Source organism: Solea solea, chromosome 2 (assembly GCF_958295425.1).
Source record: "Solea solea chromosome 2, fSolSol10.1, whole genome shotgun sequence".
Lineage (NCBI taxonomy): Eukaryota > Metazoa > Chordata > Actinopteri > Pleuronectiformes > Soleidae > Solea > Solea solea.
This window is the reverse complement of record NC_081135.1, coordinates 23,709,289-23,725,622: the sequence shown is the minus strand read 5'-3', so window position 1 is coordinate 23,725,622 and position 16,334 is coordinate 23,709,289. Positions and strand designations below refer to the sequence as shown.

The window sequence follows — 16,334 nt, the reverse complement described above, 5'->3', positions numbered from 1 at the left end:
ATAGGTGGAAAAACACTAAAACAGAAAAGTGTCATTCAAAGCAGCAGTTTATGATGATAATACCTTAAATATTAGCACCGACCTAACCAGGGTAAGTGCCAAGATTAATAAATTTAATACAGATAATTGATTCAGTAAATATCACAATAACAAGTAGATAAACTTTCAATACTGTGAATGCACCTCTAGAAAAATATAATGTAACACTTTTCAAAACTGGCAATATTACAGGAAGACATGACACTACATTTACCTTTCAAGGGACATAAGCTTAAATATTCACTGCAATTAAAACATCTACTATAGTTAGACATAAGTGCAAATAAAAAATAATAAATAATAAAAAACGATTACGAAGATATGCATTTGCATATGGCTGGCTCGTCATCAGGTTGTGCTCCCTGTGTGACAGCTTTCACACACTTGTCCATCGTCTGGGACAAGCTGCTTCTCGGATCTGTGGGTGAAGGTTAGTAAATTTTAAGTTCAGACTTTAAACTTTGCAAACTTGAACAACTGAAAGTTTATTTAAATTAAAAACTTGAATGTTAAGCATTTTATAAGCTTACAAATACTAATATAACAATATTTGGGACAGTATGCTAATTATTTCCCTTTTTTCTCTCCAACTACTGTATAAAAAAATACTAGATGTCGAAACATTTCTCAGTTATGAAATATATCCCCATTTTAACCTGAGAGCTAAATCAGAATTAATTCTTGAAATATGGTGGTTCTAAACTTTACACATCAACTACTGTCCATGGCAAATATAAACTTGTCTTATATTGCACACCATGACAATGTGCTTGCCCATGTAATATTAAATTGGAATATTGATATACGGCAGTAAACACAGCTCAAAGATTTTCAAAAGTTTCCTCAGCATGCAGAGATGGATTTGAGGCTGTACCCCAAAACAGTGGGGGAATTTATAAATCACTGCTGGTTTTTCCTGGATGGTTTTGAGTTGAGTAGTAGTGACTTACTTGTCACGTAAAAGCCCTGCTTCATGTTCTAAAAGAGAGGCTAGATGTCACCATCTGTTGCAATAACTTTTCAAAGCTTTTGGTAAACCCTTGTGTGCTTAAAAAAAAAGTGTGCACTGAATGGAAGCCGCTCCATTTATTGATTCTCTTTACTCATTTGCTGTAAGCTTTTCTTTGTCAATTTTCTGTAAATATTGTACTGTCAGGAATTAAGTCTGTTTCTTTGAGAAGCTATACATAATTAAATGTAAATATGATGTGCTATGCAGTTGCTGTGCAGTAAGACAGCTGACCTTGATAAATTATGAAACTATCCTCAGGGAGGTCATGGCGAGTTATGCAGCCTGCATCAGCTCCAAGTAGGAATAGTACTTTGAGTGGATTCTTCCTGATACAGTCCACTCCTGGCTTGTACATACATGTCTATTGTGTATTGCAGAAAAGTCCCTCCTGAGCTCTGGCCTGTTAGGCAGGTTTGCCTTAATTCTGACCTGTATAGCACACTGAGAACCTTCTAGGTTTCCTCCACTCCATTGCTGACAAGAGGGTTAGAAACAATCATTTGGGCCCCATCCCCTCTGTGTGGGCAACTGCTCACAATGGCAACAACAACAGGATGCTTTGCTTTAGCCAAGACCTGCAAGAGGAGATAAAACATACAATATGAAACACATCAGTTGACTAATAACATTCACATGCAAGAACAGTTATAGTATCACCTGTGAGAAGGGGTGAGTTTCTGACACATTTTCTTAAAGAACTGAGGCCATGATGGCCACTTTTTTTTTCCACTTGCTACTTATTGTGAAGCCTGCTGAAAAAGAGGTAACATCTTCTTCGTAGCAAACATCACATATTTTTGACTTCATAATCCCATTGGTATGCAACTTTGCATTATTCAATAACTAAAAATACTGTATTAAGCATTCAAATTACCCTTTTCTGATATGTGCAGTGAAAAGAGGAGCCTCATATCGTCTGTCTGTGCCTACCAGAGGCAGCAGGTCAGCTTCTTCAATGTCAGCAATCCCAGTATTTAGAAGGTAGTTTAAACACAGGTCAAAACTAAGCAAAGTTAAAATAGAAACCTACAGCATTAGTTCAACTGGCTTTGTGACATCTTTAGTTATTTCTTTGTATGGTCTTACCCAGCTCCAGCTGTGGGGAATGCCTCCTCACTGCACAGGATGTCGCTATTCAAACAGTTCAGCATGTCTTTCAGGAAATGAGAGTCTCTGCATCCACCATCCCTCCAGCAACAGCAGCCACATCACTTCCTACAACTCCTTGCACGTGTTAAATAACAGATTGTGTTTACTACAGCCCCAGTCCACAGGACATGCTGCAAATTATCCTACACTTTTACAGATGGATGTTTCATCATTAATTACTTACTGCTCCAGCAACTTGAATCATCTTCCCAGGTTGTGGAAACTAACTGCCCAGAAAAATGTTTCATTGGCTGAATAAGCTTCTGCCTTTTCAGTGCATCATTAGCAAACCTGTCAGGATAGAAGCAAGGATTAATTTGATTCCAACAACATAAACAAATATGAATTTGTGGAACAAAGTTAGCGTGACAATGAGGAAACCTGGTTTTGACTGAGATCCACTCCTCATTAATAGGCAGAATTCTCATCCTCTCACGCCAATGTTACTACGCATGGCATGTAGGAATAAACTATGAATATGAGTGTAAAACAAAACTGAAAAATGCTGACCCTTGTAAATGAATCAAAATGTAAGGCACATTCCAAAAACCTGGTTTCCCAAGGTCGAGCAGTGAATGCATCTTGTTTAGAAATCAGGGCTCCAGCTGGGTCTCTGTCATCAACATCTTCTCCACATATGTCTCAATCTGCAGGTCATTGCCTCTGTCAGTGGTGCCCAGGTCCCCCACCCCTGCTTTTTTGAATTTAGCAGATCATTATAATTTTGATGAGTGGGCCAATGTTTTTGTCTTCCAGAGCTCTTCTGCCTTCTAGTGAAGCGGTTCCTGTTGCTGCCAAACTGTATGGACCAGTCCTTCACACATCATATTCAACTGTTAAGATGGTAAGCCTTACCAATACTAGAGTCTCCAAACAAAACATGTCTGTCCTGTGTACTACCCAGTCGCTAACAGATCTACAAAGACACCTATAAAAATACAATAATCTTTCATTCACCTGCAGATCACACTGTCCACCTTGATCACGTGACGTGATAAACCAGTAAGAACTCCATCACACCCTCTCTGTGTGAAATCAAACAACATTATGGATAGGTTACTTTTTGAGACAATATTAGCATCCTTTTTCTTCAAGTGGACCAATCATTATCATATGACAAAAGTGATCAGACAATATGACATTACTATAAAGTAGGGATGCAACAAATGATTATTTATCTATTTAAGCTTTTCTCAATTAGAGGAGTACTTGTTTGGTCCTTAAAATATCAGAAAACGTTTGTCCACATTTTTCACTTTGAATGATTTCTTCGTTTTATGGAGCAAATTAACCAAAAAATATTCACATTTAAGAAGCTGAAAAATCAGAAAGCTTGTTTTAATTATTGAAAAAACACTCAAACCGATGACCAAAATAGGATTAATTTAGTAATCCATCATTGACTTGATAATCGTTGCAGCCCTACTATAAAGCAACATGTTTATATGATCATTGCACTGCAAGACCACAATGACTTCCTAACCTTCCTCGTTTCGTCAGAGTTGGTTGAAATGTTCAAGCCCTTCATTACAGGCATAGCACATGCTGCCACTGGCTAAAAATATTTTTTTAATTTTAGAAGTCATCACACCCAGTGAGATTGCAAAAACAAATAGAGCACTGACAGACACATTGCTGTGTAGAGTAGAAACAAATGTGCACCATAAAGAAAAACATACCCTAGGAACTTTCTCTATCTCCAAAAAAACACATGTGGCAGAGTTTCCAGCACAGGAAATGACCTGACCTAATGTATATACTCGCACACATGAATGTACAGTGTTACCTGCAATGCAATCATTCCTGGCTCCACCATGACACTTTTCCTTTTCATTTCCAAGAGGTTATTGGTTGCTGTTGCCGCTGAGCTATTAAGCAAAGACAGTTAATTTTCATTACAGTAATTGAATCGTCAGTCACGTCATTTATACTACTATAATAACCATTTTGTAGTGATGGGTAATTAGAGAGTGCCACCAAATGTGGTAGTTGACAAATCTATATTCCTGCCAATGATACATCACTGAATCAAATGTCCAAAGGAATTCTGACACAGAACAAACAAAATGGCCATTCTGTTCAAAATACAAGAGACTTGCATGAAATAAGACAAGGAAGTGGCATGTTGTTACCATTGTTAGGTGCACCATCGCCTCCTTTGAGACTCACATTTCACGACAGGCAAGAGATGCAGAGAGGTGACATAGTGTGCGTTAATCTACAACAAATTAAGCTTATAGTTAATGGTTTCTTATGTGATTGATATATCTTTATGTAAATAAATAGCAATAACAATACGGTCGAAAGAAAATCATCACACTTTTCCTGATATTTGGCATAAAATATTATAAAATATTACCCTAAACCTTTTTCACTTACCACGAGTAACACCTGATATGAATATGAATATGTGAAATTAGTAAAAAACCAAAAAAAAAAACAACAACTAACATTTGTAAGAGGCATTTTAAATGAATATATTTCAGAGGGAAATTGCCAATATCAGTATTGATCATTGAGCAGAATCAACCTTTACTTTTTTACATATTTAACAAAAACTTAACATCAATAATGTGGGAGGCAAGGAACATTAATCCACTGAACGTTGTATGTCACCTTTTAAATAATCAATATTCAACAATTCTGACTTATTGGTATCAGTGTTATATAAAAAAGCTTACTTTCCCTTTAATCTTAAACTGTTCAGCTAAACCCATTTGAACATGTAAATTATATAGAATATATATATATGGAATATTATTCGTGTACTGTATTTTAAAATAAATGTTTTTTCGTCTTTTTTGTCTGCCGCAAGCACCCGTACCGTAAAACGTGGAACAAATGACCACATTTTAATTACCGTAAACTAGCTAAACTGTTCCCTCGGATTAACTCACTTAAATTGACATATATCAACACAACCTCTAGGCAACAACACTAGCCAAATGATGTGCTGGCGAAAGGAAACAGTGATATTACACTTAATTAATCTTTGGTAGCAGATACATTCTCTAACGATAGTTATTAAAGAGCAACAACCGGTGTTTTAACGTTAAACGTAAACCCATCACTTATAAACACAGCTTGCAATAAGCTAACAAAACGTCCACAAGCTAACCTCACTAAATAATTAGGATTCCACGAACCATTTAACACCCAGAGACGGTGTCATGCTGCTAAAAATGATCTAACGTTACACAGAAGATCATAGTTGTGGTGGTGCTCACTTACGTGGTTTTCCAGTGTGGGTCCTCCTCAGAGACTGGCTGCGACGCAGATTACGCAACATTTAAAAAAATAATGCTGCGTCACGGATTAAGTAATCCTGTGTATACTAATCTAAAGAAAAACAGCAGAGGTTTACATGTCTCTGAGTACTAACAAAAATAATCTAATTGCATTGTTTGGCTTCTCAAAACAACCACATTGTCAGGCATTTATTTATGTTTTTTTTTTTTTTTTTTTTTTAATAGATTAAATAGTTTTTTACTTGAAAATTAATTAAAATGAAAATAAGACAAATAGCAGCAGCAGTGAGCTACATCTCATCTATACTGACCAAAATAATCTGTTGGGTTTTAAACAATAGCAGATAATTAGATAGATAGAAGTAACAATGCTGTAATAGTGACTGTCAGTGGTGATGTGGCATTGACCGGTTCATCCCCACATTCAGCTTTTACTTTGGATACATGGACCACATTTAATCACTATTTATTTTGCAACTTTTAAGAGAAAATACACACAACAAAACAGGTAAACCGCTTTCAATGATGTTCAATGCTGTACTCTTAACCACTTGTTATGTCATTGATAACCTATTCTGAACTCTCAGTTGTTATCCCTGGCTTTACAGCTTGTCAAAGTAAAAAAAAACTAATGAGCCACTACTATAAACAAAAAAATGTCATTTTAGCTGTATGTATGGAGAAATGGAGAAACTACAGTAAACAGGGTGAACATATATCCTAATGCATTGTCCACATAGTGTCTTGAGTACTGGTTAATTTGTTAAAAAAATTGCAAAAATGCTTTCTGTCCACATATGTATACTTCTTGAGGATATTTCTATAAGCCACCTTCCAAAACAGGATGTCATTCTATCAATGAACACATGAGAGGGGAAAACTGAAAAACTGAAGGGGGAAAAACAGGACACTGCGGAGTACGTAAACAGGGAAGTGGAAAGGACATAAACATTTCCTCTGGCTTCTGCATGGTTTGGTTTGTAAAATGTAAATCTTTGTTAAAATGTAGTCTCTTTGTAGACATGAAAACCTTCTCTTTCCTCATCCATGAGGGCACCGTGACACACAGGACATGCTGACGCCAGGTTAAACAATATAAAAAAAGATTTGGATTCATACTACACAATAATAAGACTCCGACAAGCAGTTTTAATAAGACACTGTATGTGCTATTTACTCTGAATATATTAGAATTATACGTTTATACACATTTCAACTTCTTAAAAATCAGTACAATACATTATTAAAATACTGTAGTACTTTTGAACTATAAAAGTATGCATTTCATTTGCAATAAAACAGCGTTGATGAGCAAATGCCCTTGGTCCAAAAGAGTACAATCAAAACATCTGAAATACATAGTTTGTTATACATTTTAAGAATTGGTATATAAAGAGTGAAGAATGTCCCTCACATTTTCCACAACCTAGAGAGACTAGAGAGATCGGCAAACTGCTTGTTTTACTGACCAACTATCTAGAACCCAAACATAGTCAGTTCATAATCATAAAAGATGAGGAAAAGCAGCAAAATCTTACAATGAAGAAACTAAAACAGCCAATGGTCTGCGATTATGTCATTTATGTCATGCCATTTCTAGCGATGACTTGGGGCTGTGCAGATGAAAAAGCCCCACGTGCATGCAGTTTTCCCTCAGCTTTTCCATGGAGTTTCGCTGAACCATGTCAATTCCATCCAAATGAAACAAAAATAGGAAAATTTGAACATTATGCTGAAAAGAAAAGGGGGACAAAATCCTCCCCATTTACATTAAAGTGATACTCAGTCACCCTCGTGTTTTTCATGGATAAGAGTCTGAGGTTGCAATCATAGTGCAGATGACTCCACTGGCTCCTCTGGGAGACTCTCCTGATAATGTGACGGCACAGATTCCATCTCAGTGGCAGAGACTGACTGGCTGAGTTCTCGGAGTGAACTCTTAGTTATGTCCAGGCATGCACGCTTCAGGATGTGACGAACCTTTTTCCCCAGGAGCATGTATAGCAGGGGGTTAATGCAGCTGTTACAAAAACCTAAGCTTGTGACAAGAGGAAAACCAGCTTTCAGTATGTTGTGTAAGTACACAGAGGAATGTATTGATAACTCCATTAAGCTAAACGTGTGGAAAGGTGCCCAGCATAGAAAGAAGGCCAAAATAACTGCAGTGACTGTTTTGGAGAAGCTAGACAAGCGAACCAAGCCCCCAGATCGATTCACTTTGATTGACAGGAGTATGCCTGTCACACATATGGCAGTAAATGGCAGAAGGAAGCCCACAGTGGTGCGGATGGCCACTATTATTATGTGTCTCATAGCTGCTGTATGTCCATCCTGTGTGTGGAAGTTGTTGAAGCATATCACCTTGTCGTGTAAGCGCAGGGTGTCACGGAAAATCAGCGCGGGGCAGCTCAGGGCAGCAGCTATCACCCATATGCAGCCACAAGTCACCCAGGCTCTCTCTACTGTGCGGTGCCGCCGAGACCAGTTGAGGTGGACCAGTGAAACATACCTGTCTATGCTGAGCACGGTGAGAAAGAGCACACTGGCGTACATGTTCATCACAGACACAAATGAGTTCAGCTTACACATGGTCACACCAAAGCTCCAGTGGAAGTCCCGCAGTATGTAATCAATATAGAAGGGCAGGAAAAGCACAAAAACAAAGTCGGCCATGGCAAGATTGAGCAACCACACGCTGTTGACAGTCTTCTTGCTTTTGAACGCCGTCACCCAAATAACAGTTCCATTTCCAATCAAGCCAAGCACGAAGGAAATGATGTAGATAAACACTGAGATCATGTGTATAGTTTCCTCTTGTCTGTGCTCTGTTTTGAGATCTTCCAAGTCGCCGTACTCCAGGTCATAATCATAGGTGTAGTTTCCATAGTCTTCGCTGGAGTCACCCGTCATTGCAAGGGTGTAAACTGTGCTGACGTTTACTGTAAGAAGAGGAAAAAAAAGATCACATGATACATTCATTTCTATATGGTGAAAACAAGACAAGACAAGGTCTGACCTCACACTCTATGGCTATGCTTCTCCTCTTCCTGATCACTCAGCTGTTGACTGGGTGTGTCCTAAGAAGCCCTGGAACACAGTGTCAACATCCATCTAGATCAACTAATATTTCATAACATTTGTTCTGTAAGTAAACAGCACAAACTGACAAATGCCTAGTTGTTACGTAACTTCAGCACATGGTGGCACCATGTTAACATTTAAAAAAAAACAAAAAAAACAATACATGCAACAACTAATTTGTTTTTCCAAGGCCATGACTGTCAAAAAATAAAAAGGGGTGAAGATTAAATGTCCACATGTCTGCAATATCATAATCATCATCAAGACCATCTTTTTCTTATTTCTTGCATTATGGCAAGACGCACCACTCATGGTTTACTGGGCTATCTCTAGTCCACTACAGTCTGCCTGTAATGAAAAGTCTTGAGCTGAAGCAGATCATAAAATAAAGCCAAATATATAAGAGAAGAAAATAATCGGGAGGGTTGAATAATAAGGACAGTCTGATTATTTTAACAGCAACATAACTCAAACTGTTTGCAACAGATTTTAATGTTCTTTTCTGTGGATGTACGTGATGAACCCAGGGAAGAGTTGATAAGATATTTGGTGGTGATCCAGAGCAGGCTTGGTGGAGATATGCACCCTTTTCAAGTGCTTTCTCTTTGAAAAGAGTATCATCATACCAGACTATAACTGTTATAGACAAAGTGTCTCAAAGACTAGAGTTAAAGGTGTTAAAATATGAATACTGCTACATAATATTACAACTATTCATAAAACAGCAAACATGGTACATTTGTTAATAAAGGCATACTATAAACATTACCAATAGGCTGGACATTTAAAGGCGACATAGAATGCTTGTATCACACATATATGTTAGTTATGGAGGTCTACTTACATATATTAACTTGTTTTCATGATTAAAAACCTCCTAATCGCTGCATCACGAGCCGATCAAAATATCTCCTCGCTGACGCTCTCGTCAGCCGCGCTGTTTCAGACCAAACAGTTGCTGTGATTGGCCAGCCAACGAGAGCTTTCCTACTGTCCTGTGATTGGCCAGGTACCTGGAAGTGACGTAATAGATAGGCCAGCGCTCAGATACACAGCTCCCCCTCTGGCACGGTGGATGCTCTGCATCTCAGCAGCTACAACGAGACTAGTTCTTCTTCTTCTGCGGTTGAATGTACGCAACCGGATGTGCCCGGACTAGTGCCCGCACCGGGAGGCGCTACGGTGGTGAGGATTTCTGATGACGACATCAAATTAAGGAAGTGTCGATCCGCTTCGCAGAGCCCAGGAAAACAATACAACACTATTTTCTCAGCAGTGGCTGAACTGTTTGTTCTGAAACTTTAGGGTTTCATAAACGAGGTAATGACGCAGATACACACAAAAACGCAGCGTTAATTGGAGCTTCCGGTCTATGTCACCTTTAAAACATAATGACTATGCTATATACTACGCTGAATAAAAGTAAAGTCATCACGATGCCCTGTAAAAACAAGGATATCAATAGAAAATGCAACAAATCAACTATTTTTGATCGTCAACAACTTTGACAATCGATTGCTCTTCTAAGAGTTTCTTAGTTTCTTTGCAGAAAAATGACCTGTGTCTTTGACCGTAGTTGAGTGCATGTTCTTACCCTAAAAAAAGCGAAGCGCCCCCTTTTCTCTCGCTGTTTGGCACAAACCGGGCTCACGTAGTGTTTTAGCTCGGTCATTCAGGGCCTGGTCCGTATTTTCCCCACTCGGCTTCGGAGAGCTTCTCTGTCTGTGTTGCATGTGTGTGCCGTCTCGTCTGTCTGTCCCTGCGTCCATCCAAACTAAACTCCGTCAGTGGGTTGTCAGCACAGAGGCGCGGAGTGGGCGCGCCAGGCTGACGCGTCCAACAACGCACCACAGAGTGCAGAAAAGTTATTGGTCATCCGCACGGAATGAAGAATGCTTTCATTCAGAAGAGCTGCGGCCTCTTTTCATCACAGCAGGGTGAAAGCCTGAGTGCACGCTTTCCCCCCGTCAGTGAGTAAACGGAAAAGTTCTCAATTATGCTGCAGGTTTTTTACCGAATGCGTAATGGTTCCTTTTTCTTCCCTCCCAAAAGCAAAAGTGTGATTCGAGCTTCCAAAGTCTGTGCAGAGACTGTGCCTTCCTCCTTCCCTCAAAGCCTTTAAACGCGTTGATTTAGCAGCCTGTCGCTTTGTTCCTTATTAAAAGGGGAATAAACTTGTGGTAGGTCCCTGTGGTGAATGTGGATGTGCAGACATACGAAATGTCTTGTTGACTTTACTGTTCATACAAAGTATTGATATTTGACCATGATTTCAAAGGGGAACTCCAGTCGTTTAGCTGGTGATTTCCATAAATTGTAAAATGCAGATAAATGCGTATGTTGTTGTTGTATGTCCATAATTCAGCTTTCATTTGTATCCCGTGTTCAGATTACACCATGACATCTGTGGGAGCCCTATTGTTAGGTGGCACCGCTATTGGAAATGGAAGCGCGTGGCAGCTTTGCAGAGACTACACCTGTGTGTCCGTCAGCGTGGCCAACACAACAAACAGAGCTGGCCACCTCTGTGAAGTGGAGTTCAAGAAAAAATGGTGATTTGAGTGCAGCGCTGCCACACATGGGTGGCAACAGCAGGAATGACATTAGGTTTATTAGGGGAGACACTGACAAATTGGGAAATTGGCATGTAATGAGCGATTAAAGACATATTGATATATGCTACTGTTATGAGGTTATTTATTTCACAGATCTTATTGTACAGAAAATCAATGTCTGTAAGCTGTGACACAAAAATGGACAGTCTCAAAGTAGGCTTTCAGGGGAGCTGAGCACTCCTCCATCTGTGTCTGTCTGTGGACATGGTCAAGACATGGACCTGCTGAAGTTCATACCAAACATCCCAATGGGGAAGAATGTGATTTAAGTGACTTTTAACGTAACATGGTTGGTGCAAGATGGGGTGGTCTGAGTATTTGAGAAACTGATCATCTACTGGCATGTTTGAGTGTTTACAGAGAATGGTCCAAAAAAAGAAAAAACAATCCAGGGAGCATCAGTTCTGAAAATGCCTTGTTGTTACCATCAGATTGGTTTCAAATGATAGTAAGGCAGTAACTCACAACTTAATTGAAGTCAAACTGGAAGTCCATAGAGAAACTTCACATCACAGCACACAGGAGTTGGTCCACTGCTGCCTCCACCAGTAAGAGGCATGTTACTAAATGTGTTATTTTGTGACTGTGGTGTTTGAAAGCCTTCATTTGGATTTACCAAAGAGAGACACATTTACCAATTGAGGCAGATGTGGACAGCAGTTCCTGTGCCAAAAGAAGAAGACTTTAGACTGACTCACAGTGACTGTGGAACAGACAGTAATTTACCACTGAAAACAACAAACAGATTTTTGATGGAACCGCTGGAGTCAGTGATGATTTAAGTTGAAATATTTTATTGAAGACAGCTCAAATCTGTCACGTGTAAAACGAAGTCATCGCAGTTTTGTTGATGACTCCGCCCACGTTGAGTAGGTGCTATTCTTATAATGGAAAACCAGCCTAAACCGTGCCATGCTGTGGCGAGCTGGGACCATACTGGAAAAGGGCCAATAGTTGGTAAGCATTGAGATAGTGTATCAGGTCCAGATGCCTGGCGCCTTGGTATCTAGGGAGGGAACCTTAAAAGGCGCCTAGTTTGTGTCTTATCGTAAGGCTGAAGGTTAGAATTTTCTCTCACAACTTTCACCTCTCTAAAAATCAAAACAGAAACCCCAATATTATGGATGCTGTCTGCGTTTCCTCTCCATAGGAGCTCATTATAGAGAAAAAGCTTCAGAGTGCATCTGTAAGAAACAAAGATCCACAGATCCTGAATGTAGACAGCATTCACAAAATTGATTTTTGGAGAGGTGAAACGGCACGGCTGGAGATGTCCGTGAGAAATTTGGTGACGACTGTTGTGCATTGAGCTTCTTCACGTCACCTTAAGAGGTTTACAATGTACCCCCAAAGTGACCTTGTTATCCCTCTGTTGATCACTCAAGCCCAAGGGGGCACTGTCACAACATCCTGAGGCTCTGTTATGCATGTTAGTATGTATACATTCTGCTACCCAAACAGTCATGCTTTCCACTCATTACAGTCCAGGACCTCCGTGACTGTTTCATGCTTTTTCAGAATGTCAGAAAGACACCAGCTGCACTAAAATGTACCTTATTCCCACTGGTACCCTTCAGGAAGTGTAATTATGCAATCATCATCATCTAACTACCAGCATTCATACTTTTCCACATGTCCTGTCTCTGCAAACTTGGCACACATCCACTAATCAGTCAGAGTGGGAACATATAGAATTATTAAAAGTTGATTAAATGTTTTTAATGATACTATTACCGCTGCAACAAATGATCATTATCGTCAACATTTTGTTTTGTTGACTTAATTATTTGATTGCTTTCAACAAATGGATGATTTTCTTAATGATAATAATATGACAGATGTCACATTGGCATTATTTAAATCACTTTTGTCTCACCAGGGGTTTAAAACCCCCAACAAAACACAAACTTGTTTTCTTCAAAATCTGACCTAAACAGAAAAGTGATCAATGTATCAGTTAATTAATCGATTCATTCCACTCTTGCCACTGCTGATGCCCATTTACTCTGGAAAAGTCTGCACTGTTATGAATGCTTATTTTCATTATGTCTTCCCTCGGTTGTTTTTAAAGTGCCCTATGAATACATTTGATTTGTACCAAAGGAACTTGTTAAGAGCAACATTAATAATTTAAGCAACACATTCTACTTTATGTACATTTCATCAAGTAAAATGTGACAACACAAAATGCATGTAGAGGCTTTTTGCTGATGTTTTATGAGCGATTTCCCACATATACTGTATCTAAGATGGATGACATCACCCATGATACAGGTCACAAGGTTGAAATTGGCCATATACTACACAGGCCGTTACCACAGAAGCCAGCACAAATATAAATAATAAAGTTAATGATGGGTGAATTCCATTTAGCCGCTTCATTTTCAATTTCATCATGCATACTATCTCACTGTCACCCAACACCTGTGTTTAAATGTCTGCTGTGAAAAAGCCCATTAACAAACCAGTAATGCCTTTAGTGAGTACAGCACTTACGGCCTCTCCCTCCCTCCATCATATACAGTATATTATGATATGATGAGCTGCATTAAGCACTTTTTCTGTCTTTGTTTATGCACCTTTGTACTGATGCTTCACTGCATTTTAAGATAAATATTGTATTTTGCATTTTGTTTCAGTTTAACCACCCAGTATAGTAAATGTATATGATGTAGTCTTCATTGCTTTGACAGGTTAAACCATGATATTGCTACTTACTTATTTATATAATAGAGACAAATGAGCAACTTTACCTTTTCACTGCTAATACCACTGTACTTCAACTTACTAAAAATGATTTAATAATACAATTTAGATTTTTGGGTGTGTCGTTTTTGTCAGGCTTCCTTCTTCTTGTGAACAATAGTTGATGAGTTGATGGTGTAGAAAGACACAGGACTCGTACAGAACAAAGGGATTTTATTTATATATATTGTACATAATAGTCTCATATCATGGTCCATACTTAAAGGTTATCTGACATCATCACGTCAGGTATTTTTCCTTTCAGTGTTTTTACTGTGTGGTATTGCTAAAAGTACTGCTACAACTGAAGAGATGTGTAAAATATTCCATTGGCTTTGGTTAGATATACATATACAAGGGAATGTCAGGCTACTGCAGTGTCAAAAACATGAAAACGACGTTTAATTCAATGTAAATTTACACTCATTTTTGCAAAGGAATTATAAAAGTGAAGGAACTGCAACTGTAGACTGCAGTTGAAATGTAAGGCTGTGTTTCCGTCGCCTGCAGATCAGCTGACCATGCTGTGTTGCTGTCCTTTTGACCCTGAGACTGTCCTTTAAACCAGTAACCATCATCTTCTCTCGTTTAAGAGAGATGCATGTCTCATCGGGGTTTGATCAAGTCAGAGCAGTTAATTTAAATGTGGCACATTAAAAAAAATATGAAAACAATAAACTAATAACATAAACATGCTCTTAACATAATACATTTGACTGGAACATTGACTCTCAAATTGCTAAAGAATAAAGCTTTAATCAACTCAGTCTAGGGCCAACAGTAAAGAAATATCCAGTGGAGTGTGGATAAAAGAGTTGTGTTGGGTCAGAAGACTTGCCATTCACATTACCAACCACGTTATTCATCATTGTTTTAACTAAGTGTTTGTCATTTTATGTCCGTCGAGAATTTTAAAACCATAATTAATGTTTTGGCAGGGGTTTGCAGAGACATTTGGAAGGGCAGGGTGAAAATTAAAAGGGCACCTACTGTTGCGGAGATTTGATTATCAGGTGAGACGACCAAGGATGGAGTTTCTGGAGTCAGAGATGAGTTAAGTTGAAAAGCTTTATTGGAAACAGCTCAGATCTGAGGAGAACTGAGACAGTGCCAAACATGAAGTAGATGTTAACAGTTGGGCATCACCAGTCAGTCTGCCTGTGAATCGTATTAAAAGGTATTTAAAGGGTTTTGGAAGCATTTCTCTGCTGATACCTAGAGCTGACCAGGAGGACTGCATATGAGTTATCAGTCCTCTGCCCCAGTTAGGTTAGGCTCAACGAAACTACAAAGAGGCACATCCTGTAGACAAATGATAGGTGCCAGTGCTACACCGAGGCCTTTGTGATTAGCAAGTTGCAGCTGGCACCGTCCTGAGGTTTGTGCTTAGGAATGTCAGCTGCTAATTTTAGAGAAGGCCGAATAATAGGTTTTTCTCTTACACCTACTGCGCACCAGTGGGGCAGGGGCCATGCGTTTAAGGCACGCATGTCCAAAGGGGCCAAAGGCAGCCAGGCCCTGGGGACTGAATTTCATGTGGACCCCTATATGGACCTCCACACATCATTGTTTCATTCATTTCTATCACCAGATGGGTATTTTCACTGAATTTCATTTCCTCTAAAGACAACCTTTGTGACACTCAGTACATTTACATGCACAGTTTAATCAAGCTAAGGCCGTAGTCTGACTAAGACAACTTGATTTATTGGCCATATATGTCTGTGTCTATAAGCTAGTGCGTATTGAATCAATTTCCTGTTGTACATCACAGAAAAACAAAGAGATAGATCGTGCTGTGGTTCTGTATGTTTCGTACCTACTGCACATGTTAATCGTGATGCAAATTAGATGGAGCATGGCTCTTGTGGTTTCTGTGTTGTCCAAAGAAAGACGCCGCCACCGCTGCCGTATGATTTTCCGGCAACAGTTCTGGGTCAAAGACTGGAGAGCAACCGCCAAGTCCAACTCCAGTCCGACTAAACGTATACATGCAGGAGTAATCGGACTATGAATCACATTATCCAGGTACGTTGGTCCAACTAAGACTAGCTCGATTTTAGTCGACCTAATGTGTTTGAAAACAGAATTATTGTCTTAGTCCGACTAAAATTGGACTTTTAACATGCATGTAAACATGCATATTATGGTCCATACTTTTAAATGTTATCTGATATCATCGTCTTATACATCACATTTGCTCATTTTAGGTATTCTATCTTCAGTCTCCCATTCTTCATTACATTATGTTATATTCATATTATTATATTCTCTCATATTATTATGTTTTTCCGCTGTGTGTTCCTCATGGTCGCATGTTTGTCTCAGGTTGTTATGATCTTTCTGCCATGCCTGTGAAGTCACCTGGAGGAGGAGGGGGGGATCTCTGTGCTCATCGGGGAGGAGCCTGCAGCTTGACTTCCAGTCGAAGCCTGGCCGCCGCCT

At 39.2% G+C, this 16,334-nt stretch overlaps 1 protein-coding gene across 1 annotated transcript; it reads right to left on the bottom strand.

Moving 5' to 3' along the window:
- Positions 1-6,595: 6,595 nt before the first annotated feature.
- Positions 6,596-8,358, bottom strand: cmklr2 (chemerin chemokine-like receptor 2). Its single transcript, XM_058612444.1, has one exon. The coding sequence runs from the start codon at positions 8,356-8,358 to the stop codon at positions 7,276-7,278; it is 1,083 nt and encodes a 360-aa protein (XP_058468427.1). The 3' UTR covers positions 6,596-7,275.
- Between the last annotated feature and the right edge of the window lie 7,976 nt (positions 8,359-16,334).